General features: G+C 44.8%; 1 protein-coding gene across 1 annotated transcript in view; it reads right to left on the bottom strand.

Annotated features, from left to right (window-relative positions):
* Positions 1-10,678: 10,678 nt before the first annotated feature.
* The window catches only part of LOC140421205 (retinal guanylyl cyclase 2-like), a 122,040-nt gene continuing 120,442 nt past the window's right edge, over positions 10,679-12,276 (bottom strand). Inside the window, exon 20 of the mRNA XM_072505735.1 lies at positions 10,679-12,034. Within this exon, the coding sequence (XP_072361836.1) occupies positions 12,029-12,034 (6 nt within the window). The 3' untranslated portion in view covers positions 10,679-12,028. The remainder of the gene's footprint in view (positions 12,035-12,276) is intronic.

Raw genomic sequence — 12,276 nt, 5'->3', positions numbered from 1 at the left:
GTCCCGGGAAAAACAGTTTAAAAAACACTGCGCTATTCCTTTAGCTAGGAAGGCCAAAATTCCTTATTGTCTGCTCTACCTGCATGATAGTTTACTGTGATTCAAGCACGAAGACACCCAAATCTCTCTGCACTGAAACACACTGAAGTTTCTCTCCATTTAGATAATAACCTCACACTTATCCATGTTATACTCCATCTGTCAAATTTTGGCCCATTCACCTAACCTATCGTATCCATTTGTAAACTTCTTGTTTCCTCATTGCAACTTACTATCTCACCTATTTTAGTGTCACCTGTAAATTTGGTTGTAGTACCTTCTATTCCTCCATCCAAGTCATTAATATATATTGTAAACAGTTGTGGCACAGGGACCGAACCTGTGCCACCCCATTAATCACATCTTGCCAGCGAGAAAAGGACCCATTTATCCCGACTCCCTTCATTCTGCCGGGTAGTCAGTCTTCTATCCAAGTTAATAGATTACCCCTAATCCCATGTGATCTTCCCTTGTGTATTAACCTGTTGTGCGGCACCTTATCAATGCCTTCTGGAAGTCCAGATATATTACATCTACAGGATGCCCATTATCCACTTGGCCAGTTACATCTTCGAAAAACTCTAGCAAATTAGTCAAACACGGTTTACCCTTCATAAAACCATGCTGACTCTGATGGATTGCATTTCGACTTTCTAAAAAGAACAAAGAACAAAGAAAATTACAGCACAGGAACAGGCCCTTCAGCCCTCCCAGCCTGCGCCGATCCAGATCCTTTATCTAAACCTGTTTCCTATTTTCCAAGGAACTACTTCCCTCTGTTCCCCGCCCGTTCATATACCTGTCCAGATGCATCTTGAATGATGCTATCATGCCCACCCCTACCACCTCTGCTGGCAAAGCGTTCCAGGCACCCACCTCCCTCTGCGTAAAAAACTTTCCACCTTTCCCCCTCTCACCTTGAAATCGTGACCCATTGTAATTGACACTCCCACTCTTGGAAAAAGCTTGTTGCTATCCACCCTGTCCATACCTCTCATAATTTTGTAGACCTCAATCAGGTCCCCCCTCAACCTCCTTCTTTCCAATGAAAACGATCCTAATCTACTCAGCCTTTCTTCATAGCTAGCACCCTCCATTCCAGGCAACATCCTGGTGAACCTCCTCTGCACCCTCTCTAAAGCATCCACATCCTTCTGGTAATGTGGCGACCAGAACTGCACGCAGTATTTCAAATGTGGCCTTATCAAAGTCCTATACAACTGTAACATGACCTGCCGACTCTTGTACTCAATACCCCGTCCGATGAAGGCAAGCATGCTGCATGCCTTCTTGACCACTCTATCGACCTGCGTTGCCACCTTCAGGGTACAATGGACCTGAACTCCCAGATCTCTCTGTACATCAATTTTCCCCAGGACTCTTCCATTGACCGTATAGTCCGCTCTTGAATTAGATCTTCCAAAATGCATCACCTCGCATTTGCCTGGATTGAACTCCATCTGCCATTTCTCTGCCCAACTCTCCACTCTATCTATATTTTGCTGTATTCTCTGACAGTCCTCCTCACTATCTGCAACTCCACCAATCTTAGTATCATCTGCAAACTTGCTAATCGGACCACCTATACCTTCGTCCAAATCATTTATGTATATCACAAACAACAGTGGTCCGAGCACGGATCCCTGTGGAACACCACTAGTCACCTTTCTCCATTTTGAGACACTCCCTTCCACCACTACTCTCTGTCTCCTGTTGCCCAGCCAGTTCTTTATCCATCTAGCTAGTACACCCTGAACCCCATACAACTTCATTTTTTCCATCAACCTGCCTTGGGAAACTTTATCAAACGCCTTACTGAAGTCCATGTATATGACATCTACAGACCTTCCCTCTTCAATTAACTTTGTTATTTCCTCAAAGAATTCTATTAGGTTTGTAAGACATGACCTTCCCTGCACAATACCATGCTACCTATCACTGATAAGTCTATTTTCTTCCAAATGTGAATAGATCCTATTCCTCAGTATCTTCTCCAACAGTTTGCCTACCACTAACGTCAAGCTCACAGGTCTATAATTCCCTGGATTATCCCTGCTACGCTTCTTAAACAAAGGGACAACATTAGCAATTCTCCAGTCCTCTGGGACCTCACCCGTGCTCAAGGATGCTGCAAAGATATCTGTTAAGGCCCCAGCTATTTTGTCCCACGCTTCCCTCAGTAACCTGGGATAGATCCCATCCGGACCTGGGGACTTGTCCACCTTAATGCCTTTTAGAATACCCAACACATCCCCCTTCCTTATGCCGACTTGACCCAGAGTATTTAAACATCCATCCCTAGCCTCAACATCCGTCATGCCCTCTCCTTGGTGAATACCGATGCAAAGTACTCATTAAGAATCTCACCCATTTCCTCTGACTCCACGCATAAATTCCCTCTTTTGCCTTTGAGTGAGCCAATCCTTTCTCTAGTTACCCTCTTGCTCCTTATATATGAATAAAAGGCTTTGGGATTTTCTTTAACCCTGTTAGCCAAAGATATTTCATGACCCCTTTTAGTCCTCTTTATTGCGCGTTTGAGATTTGTCCTACTTTCCCGATATTCCTCCAAAGCTTCATCAGTTTTAAGTCACCTAGATCTTATGTATGCTTCCTTTTTCATCTTAGCTAGTCTCACAATTCCACCCATCATCCATGGTTCCCTAATCTTGCAATTTCTATCCCTCATTTTCACAGGGACATGTCTGTCCTGCACTCTAATCAACCTTTCTTTAAAAGACTCCCACATTTCAAATGTGGATTTACCCTTAAACAGCTGCTCCCAATCCACACTCCCTAGCTCCTGCCAAATTTTGTTATACTTGTCCTTTCCCCAATTTAGCACTCTTTCTTTAGGACCACTCTCGTCTTTGTCCATGAGTATTCTAAAACTTACGAAATTGTGATCGCTATCCCCAAAGTAATCACCGACTGAAACTTCAACCATCTGGCCGGGATCATTCCCCAATACCAGGTCCAGTATGGCCCCTTCCCGAGTTGGACTATTTACATACTGCTCTAAAAAACTCACCTGGATGCTCCTTACAAATTCTGCTCCATCTACGCCTCCAACACTACATGAGTCCCATTCAATATTGGGGAAGTTAAAATCTCCCATCACGACCACCCTATTGCTCCTACATTTTTCTATAATCTGTCTACATATTTGTACCTCTACTTCACGCTCGCTTTTGGGAGGCCTGTAGTAAAGTCCCAACAATGTTACTGCACCCTTCCTATTTCTTAGCTCTACCCATATTGCCTCAGTGCTCGAATCCTCCATTGTGCCCTCCTTAATCACAGCTGTGATATAATCTCTGACCAGTAATGCAACTCCTCCACCCCTTTTACCTCCCTTTCTATCATCTCCTGAAGCATCTATACCCTGGGATATTTAGTTGCCAGTCTTGCCCTTCCCTCAACCAAGTCTCTGTAATACCAATAACATCATATTCTCAGGTACTAATTCAAGCCCTAAGTTCATCTGCCTTACCTGCTACACTTCTCGCATTAAAACAAATGCCCCTCAGACCACCTGTCCCTTTGCATTCATCATCTCTTCCCTGTCTACTCTTCCCCTTAGTCACAATGAGTTTATTATTAGTACCTTACTGGCTTTAGGTGCTGCCTCATTACTGACCTCTAACTTCCTAATCTGGTTCCCATCCCCCTGCCACATTAGTTTAAAACCTCCCCATCAGTGTTAGCAAAAGCACCCCCTGGGACATTGGTTCCAGTCCTGCCCAGGAGTAGATCATCCGATTTGTAATGGTCCCACCGCCCCCCGAACCGATTCCAATATCCCAAAAATCTGAACCCCCTCCCTCCTGCACCATCTCTCAAGCCACGTATTCATTCTGACTATTCTTGAATTTCTACTCTGACTGTTTCGTGGCACTGGTAGCAATCCTGAGATTACTACCTTTGAGGTCCTACTTTTTAAACTTATCTCCTAACTCCCTAAATTCTGATTCTAGGACCTCATCCCGTTTTGTACCTATATTGTTGGTGCCTATATGCACCACGACAACTGGCTGTTCACCCTCCCCCTTCAGTATGTCCTGAAGCCAATCTGAGACATCCCTGACCCATGCACCCGGGAAGCAACATACCATTCGGGAGTCTCGTTTTCGACCACAGAAACACCTGTCTACTCCCTGATGCACAATCAATTACTCGTGAGACAAGGAGAGTCATACTAATCGGCTTTAATCAGCTAGAACTGTACCCAGCAGCTTCGATACAGAAAGTGAAGGCTGCTGGGACGGCATTGGTTCTTATACCCCACCTCTCAGGGCGGAGCTATGTGCGTCAGCCAATGGTAGACTCCTAGGTCTAGCCAATGGGCATCCACCTCTCAGGTACTGCAATACCTGGTATTACCACACTCCCCTTACGATTGAATCCCCTATGACTAGCCCTGCCAGTCTTTTTTCCGCCCTTCTGTGCAGCAGAGCCAGCCACGGTGCCATGAGCCTGGCTACTACTGCCTTCCCCTGGTGAGTCATCTCCCCCAACAGTATCCAAAACAGTATACCTGTTTTGGAGGGAGATGACCGCAGGGGACGCCTGCACTGCCTTCCTGCTCTTTCTCTGCCTTTTGGTCACCCATTCCCTGTCTCCCTCACCAATCCTAATCTGCGGTGTGACCAACTCACTGAACGTGCTATCCACGACCTCCTCAGCATCGCGGATGCTCCAAAGTGAGTCCATCCGCAGCTCCAGAGCCGTCATGCGGTCTAACAGGAGCTGCAGCTGGACACACTTCCCGCACACGAAGGAGTCAGGGGCATCGGCTGTGTCCCTGAACTCCCACAAATGTACTGTTATTACTTCCTTAATAATGGATTCTAACAATTTCCCAATGACAGATGTTAAACCAACTGGTCTATGTTTCCTACTTTTTGCCTCTCTCCCTTTTTGAATAAGGGTGCTACATTAGCATTTTGGCAATCACTGGAACCTTTCCCACATTCAGGGAATTTTAGAATATTATAACCAATGGATCCACTATTTTCACTGCTACTTCCTTGAACACACTAGGATGTAGGTCATCAAATCCTCGAGACTCGGCTGCCTTCAATACCAATAGTTTGTTTAGTATTTTTTTCCCTATTGATGATGATTGTTCCAAGTTCCTTCCTTTGTATTGCCTCTGCATTACCTGCTACTATTGGTGGTACTCGTGTCCTCCACCATGACAACTGAGGCAAAATATTGATTTAGTGTCTCTGTCATTTCTGTGTTCCCCACTATTAACTCTCTGGTCTCATCCTCCAAGGAACCAACATTCCCTCTCTCGTCCTGTTTATATACTTACAGACGCTTTTGCTATCCTTTTTTATATTTTGTACCAGTTTTTTTTCATAATTTACCATTGCTCTTTTAATTACTTTTTTACTCACCCTTTGTTGATCTTTAAAATTTCCCACCTGCCCCTGGCCTTTGCAATATGGTATGCCTCAGTTTTTGTCTTTATGTTATCTTTAACTTGCTTGCTTAGCCATGGGTGTTTTGATCCCCTTAGAATTTTTCTTCCTCTCTGGAATATATTTTCGTTGGGAGGAATTGAGTATCTCCTTAAACAACTGCCACTGCTCATCTACTGTCCTATCTTTTAGTCGTCCTGTCTAGTCCACTAGATATTCAACTCCCAGACATGGGGCGAGATTCTCTGACCCCCCCACTGGGTCGGAGAATCGCCGGGGGCTGGCGTGAATCCCGCCCCCGCCGGTTGCCGAAGTCTCCCGCACTGGAGATTCGGGGGGGGGGCGGGTATCGCGCCGCGCCGGTTGGCGGGACCCCCGCTCGATTCTCCGGAAGTCCCGCCGCTAAAATGCCTGTCCCGCCGGCGTAAATTAAAATACCTACCTTACCGGCGGGACAAGGCGGCGCGGGCGGGCTCCGGGGTCCTGGGGGGGTGGGCGCCGGGCGATCTGGCCACGGGCCTGTGCCGTGGGGGCACTCTTTCCCTTCCGCCTCCGCCACGGTCTCCACCATGGCGGAGGCGGAAGGGACTCCCTCCACTGCGCATGCTCGGGAATGCCGTCAGCGGCCGCTGACGCTCCTGCGCATGCGCCGCCCGGAGATGTCATTTCCGCGCCAGCTGGCGGGGCACCAAAGGCCTTTTCCGCCAGCTGGCGGGGCGGAAATTCATCCGACGCCGACCTAGCCCCTCAATGTTGGGGCTCGGCCCCCAAAGATGCGGAGCATTCCACACCTTTGGGGCGGCACGATGCCCGTCTGATTTGCACCGTTTTGGGCGCCAGTCGGCGGACATCACGCCGTTTCCGGAGAATTTCGCCCATGATCTCCATGTAACTATGTTGCAGTAATCACCACCAAATCATATCCCTTTGTCTCTCTTTGTGCTGTTAACTCATTCATTTTGTTTCCAATGCTTCAATCATTAAGAGACAATGCCTTTAAATTTGTTCTATACTGAAATTTCCCTACTCTAGTCTGAATCTTTGGTGCAACATGATGTTCACATGTTCTGTCCCTTCCTTTATTTTCAGGTTGTCTAATTAACTAGCTTCAGCCGAGAGTCTGTAAGCTCCTGGTTTTAAGCTGCAACAAAACTTGAGCCAGTCAAAAGAGCAACTTTTAGTTAATTGCTAAATTAAAGAACAAACTAGACTTTTGATTACAATTAGCCCTTAAATTGAAAGATTCCTTCAAGCTTACCCATTGAGAGTCCTTTTTCCACCAAACTCCAGCTGCACTTTGATGCAACAAGACAGCACTCAGTGTGCGAGCTAAGACACAGGAAGCAGAGGTTTGAGTGACATCAAGTTTAAAGTAGGTAGAATGTGAAGGACCAACCAGGAATATGTGGAAACTTGTTGCGGTCAATAATGAACTGCTCGTGTGGAAGCCTGGAGTTGTACATCTCATTGTGAGTAAAGATAGTGAATGGGGGGACAATGACAAATGTAAATACTACAAGCCGACACAGTGATGGGGTTTTGTTAACATCAACCTCCTTAAATTGGAAATTCAATATCTCAAAGCTATTCATTGTTAATATTCAGTTTGAGACTGAGATGATGCAATAAACTGTGTTAGCGTATGTCATATCACTTAATTCAGATTAGAAAACTGATTTTGTGGGCAGCACGGTGGCGCAGTGGTTAGCACTGCTGTCCCACGGCGCCAAGGTCCCAGGTTCGATCCTGGCTCTGGGTCACTGTCCGTGTGGAGTTTGCACATTCTTCCCGTGTTTGCGTGGGTTTCACCCCCACAACCCAAAGATGTGCAAGGTAGGTAGATTGAACACGCTAAATTGCCCCTTAATTGGAAAAAATGAATTGGGTACTCTAAATTTATTTATTTTTTAAAAAGAAAACTGATTTTGTAAATCACATCAGCCAATGAGAACTTCGATCTTCACAAATCTAAACGGGAAGATTGCAAATTTGTCATTTTACAGTTTGCAGAAGATAGGGGCTTCTCTGGCGAGGAGCTGCAAGCTGTAAAGTAGAGCGGTGGCACGTTGTGATGACAGAGTGACAGGAAAGCAGAGACAATTACCATTATAAATGGCAACATGGACATATCTACTTTATAAGGAACATTTAATAAATATTATATTGACATAGTTTTAGTTCATCAATAGACTGAAATACATGAGGACCTTTCACAATTCTTATATTTACTGTTGGTTTTTGATGTCAGTAATACAGTCACACAACTGAGAAATTGTCAGCCAGGCTGAGTAGTATGATACAGAACATAAGCTGTAAATTATGAGGATGCAATACACAATGTGGCAATTAACTAGTGGATATAGATTAGGTGGATTGTGCAGGTTAGGTGGATTGGGCATGTTGAATTGCCTCTTAGTGTCCAAAGATTAGGTGGGGTTACTGGGTTACGGGGAAAGGGTGGGTTCGTGGGCCGAGGTGGAGTGCTCTTTCAGAGGGACAGTGCAGACTCGATGGGCTGAATGGCCTCCTTCTGCACTGTAGAGATTCTATGAAGGGCCGAGTGGCCACCTCCTGGAGAAATAATGGTCTGTAAGGTAAAGTCGCCAAAGTCTCAGGTGACCATAGGCTGCTTTTCCCTTTGAGAGGGAGAGCTGACTGGTGATGATTTAACCTGAGGCTCACCACACCTGGGGCAAGGTTGAGAAGGCGGGGCCTTCATGAATAACCTCACACAGTGGTCTACAGAGCACATATCTGGCCCTGTTTCCTGCTTTAAACCCTGCTTAAAACTAGGAGAGCAATGAAACCCCAGGAGAATATGGCAAACTGGAAGGTTAACTGGTTGTTACCATTTGGAATAGGCTGTCTGAAAGGATGTTGGGAACAAATTCAATATAACATTCAGAAGAGAATTAGTTAAACACTTGAAGGGAAACATTATAGGATTATGAGGTAAGAACCAAACTGTATATCTCTACCAAAGAGCAGGTATGAACATAATGGACTGACTGGCCTACTTATGAGTTGCATCGTTTGACACTTACAACCCATCAGAATTTCAGAGCCATATATTTATGATTAACTGGGATCTCCTGTGCTCATTGTTGCAGGATATAGTGTTGCTGCATTACTAGGCATATTTGGCTGCTGGATCATTCCACAATTCTTGAATTCAAGATCATTCTTGAAACCTCTACTTGAAACCCATCCCATTCACCTCCGAGTCATTGGATGCAATAAGAGTGTGTAAAGGCTACACTGGACACCCGGGTAAGAAAACAGAGGACTACTCAAGGAACTATATTGCAAAATGTGTCAGTTGTTCCTGTACAGCTGATTGATGACACCAAGTCATCCAACTCATTGTGCATTATGTTTACAAACCTGAGGAAATGCCTGGCAAACTGTTCTGCCACCTAGCACTGGCTCTTTAATGATATTGCTAAAAAATACTCTTCCCTCAAACAATACATGATTAAATGCCATGTTGTTTTCCTAGGCCTTAACATAATGGAAAACTATTAAATTAGTAATGTTTCAACAGATGGGAGCACCTGGGTACATTAAAAAAAAGTTGTGTCCATAAAAGGATGGCAGATGGCGATAGGAGAGGTAGAAGAATTAATCTAACAAAGTGATTCTGATGTCATTATGGACTGGGAGTGATACATAGCAGACTTTTATGAGAGCAATCAAGATATTAAAATGGATATAATCTATGTGTGTGTGTATTATTTACATTATCAGATCTTCCCTGATGGCCCTGTTAAGGTGACTAAAGCAAAAATGGAACCATACAAGTATATAAAGACTAGTGATCAATGCTTGGTATGTAATGATTTTACTGATCTCAACTGGAACTAGCAGGCTACTCTACAAAGGCAAAATAATGTGGATGCTGAAAATTGGAAATTCAAACAGAAAACGCTGGAAATTCTGAGCAGGGCATGCAACAAAAGGGAATGTCTGTGGTGGGGTGCAAGGCAGGAGAGATTAATTGACTAACGGGATGATGGTGAAATTCAGAAGTTGGCTTCAGTGTCCTTGTGTTAGGGAGGTGAGACTAGAAATGCAATAATATTCAGGATTTGAGTTTCTCATGGCTAGAGTCATAGAGTTATAGATTTTACAGCACAGAAAGAGACCCTTTGACCCATTGTGTCAGTGCTGGCCATCAAATACCTATTTTTTCTAATCCTATTTCCCCCCACCTGGCCTGTAGGCTTGGACGCTATTGTGTTTCAAGTGCTCATCTAAATGCTTCTTAAATGTTGTGAGGGTTCCCGTCTCTACTCCCCCTTCTGGCAGTGAGTTCCAGATTCCCAGCACCCTCTGGATGAAAATGTTTTTCCTCAAATCCCCTCTAAATCTCCTGCCCATTACCTTAAATCAATGCACCCTTGTTATTGATCCCTCTACTTAGGGGAAAAGCTTCCTCCTATCTACCTTATCTATATCCCTCATAATTTTATACACCTCAATCTCTGCCTAAGGAAAGTAACCTCAGCCTTATCCAGCCTCTCTTCAGAGCTGAAACGCTTCAGCCTGGTCAACATGCTGGTGAATCTCCTCTGCACTCTCTAGTGCAGTCACTTCCATTCTATGGCTATACAATTACCCTATTGGAGAGTGCTGGTTGGCAAAGGGCAGGTTCCAAGTGGCTGTGGTGATTATCATAGATTTCATAGAATTTACAGTGCAAAAGGAGGCCATTCGGCCCATCGAGTCTGCACAGGCTCCTGGAAAAAGCACCCTACCCAAGGTCAACACCTCCACCCTATCCCCACAACCCAGCAAACCCACCCAACACTAAGGGCAATTTTGGACACTAAGGGCAATTTATCAGGGCCAATCCACCTAATCTGCACATCTTTGGACTGTGGGAGGAAACCGGAGCACCCGGAGGAAACCCACGCACACACTGGGAGGATGTGCAGACTCAGCACAGACAATGACCCAAGCCGGAATCGAACCTGGGACCCTGGAGCTGTGAAGCAATTGTGCTATCCACAATGCTACCGTGCGTCCCAAATCTGAGAGTCCTGTGGCCTGCCGACACTCACTGTGAGGTTAGCATGTGAGCAAGGTAGTGAAGAGTGGGAAGCATCTAGTGACCTCTATCCCAGTGTGTTGGTACCTTGAAAGCACGGGCAAGGAGTGGAAAGATGAAAGGTTCGGGGGGTGGGGGTGGGGGGTGGGGGGGGGGGGGGGGGGGGAGAAGAGAACTAATGCTGATTATTGATGTTTTAAAAACTATTATGCAGCTTTCAGCCAAAACAGGGTAGAGGTTAGCACTGATATAATACCTGAAGATGCACAATGCCACAGGCGGTGACATAGTGATAATGTCGCTGGAGTAGTAATTCAGAGGCCCAGGCTAATGCTCTGGGGTTATGGGTTCAAAATCCCCCCACTGCAGCTGGTTCAATTTCAATTCAATTAGCAAATCTAGAAAATGATGGTGAACGTGACAACTGTTATCAATGGTGTAAAAACTCATCAGGTTCACAAATGTCCTTGAGGGAAGGAAATCTGCCATCCTTACCCATTCTGGCCAATGTGTGACTCCTGACCCACAGCAATGTGGTTGACCCTAAACTATTCTCTCAAATGACCTCGTAAGGCAGCTTACTTCAGGGAAAATTAGGGATGGGCAACAAATGCTGGCCTTGCCAGCGACACCACATTCCATGAAAAAGTAAAGTAAAGAAAAGAACCCACAAAGTACCACATAAATTCAGCATCTACGCTATAATGCAACATTTTCCTGGCTGTAGATGCCAGAGCAATATAATTTATGCAAGTTGCATTCAGTATAATAACATCTTGAATTGGTACATAATATGTACTAAAGGAAGATTCTCCTTCCCTTTGCTATTCATAGGGGAATGGTATTGATGGATCTGAATCGGATGCTACCAATAGCAATTAAAGGAAACGTTCCCCAATCTTTTACTGTATTTGTGTAGTTTTGTGCATATTTAGGGCTTGCTGTACTAACATAGTTTCAGACATTACGTTTTCAAAGTTAATCTTACTTCAGTAATGAAATATAGTGGGGCGGCACGGTGCGCAGTGGTTAGCACTGCTGCCTCATGGCGCCGAGGACCCGGGTTCGATCCCGGCCCCGGGTCACTGTCAGTATGGAGTTTGTACATTCTGCCCGTGTCTGCATGGGTCTCACCCCCAGAACCCAAAGATGTGCATGTTCGGTGGATTGGCCACACTAAATTGCCCCTTAATTGGAAAAAGCTTTTACTCTTGAAATATTCAGCAGCTAAATTTCTACAATTCATTGCTCTGTTGATGGGCATCAAATTGAGTTCTGAACTTTCCTCCAAGATTACTTTCAATAATCTACCTCTGGTTTATCTACTGCAATGGTCCTAATGCCACTAAGAATAACCTTTTGCAATGTCCTTGTTAAGCAGATGATAGCCTCTTAATCAGAGGATGAGGATTAAGGTTGCCATCTGTGAAGCTATTATTGCCCCCCTTTCTGTGGGAGCTGTGCTGTCGCACCATGTCTTCTTCATAAACAGATCTTTGTCCTTTGGGTGTCAAGGCTGCAAATAAAAGTAAAAACATGGGTTAAAAGTGAAACTTATAATCCATTAAGTCAATCAATATTCTACTGCAATTGATTCTATTTATCTTCTCAGGTTTGGCATCTGGCTTTCCTCAAGAATATTGATAGCGGTGAAGTTTGTCCTGCAAATTTAACAATAGTAAGAAAGAACTTGCACCCTTTTTGCAAACTCAAGATGTTCCAATTGCTTTACAGCCAATCAAGCACTTTTTAAGTGCT

Source organism: Scyliorhinus torazame, chromosome 5, assembly GCF_047496885.1.
Source record: "Scyliorhinus torazame isolate Kashiwa2021f chromosome 5, sScyTor2.1, whole genome shotgun sequence".
NCBI lineage: Eukaryota > Metazoa > Chordata > Chondrichthyes > Carcharhiniformes > Scyliorhinidae > Scyliorhinus > Scyliorhinus torazame.
The sequence above is the reverse complement of the archived record's forward strand: the minus strand, read 5'-3'. Positions and strand labels throughout refer to the sequence as shown.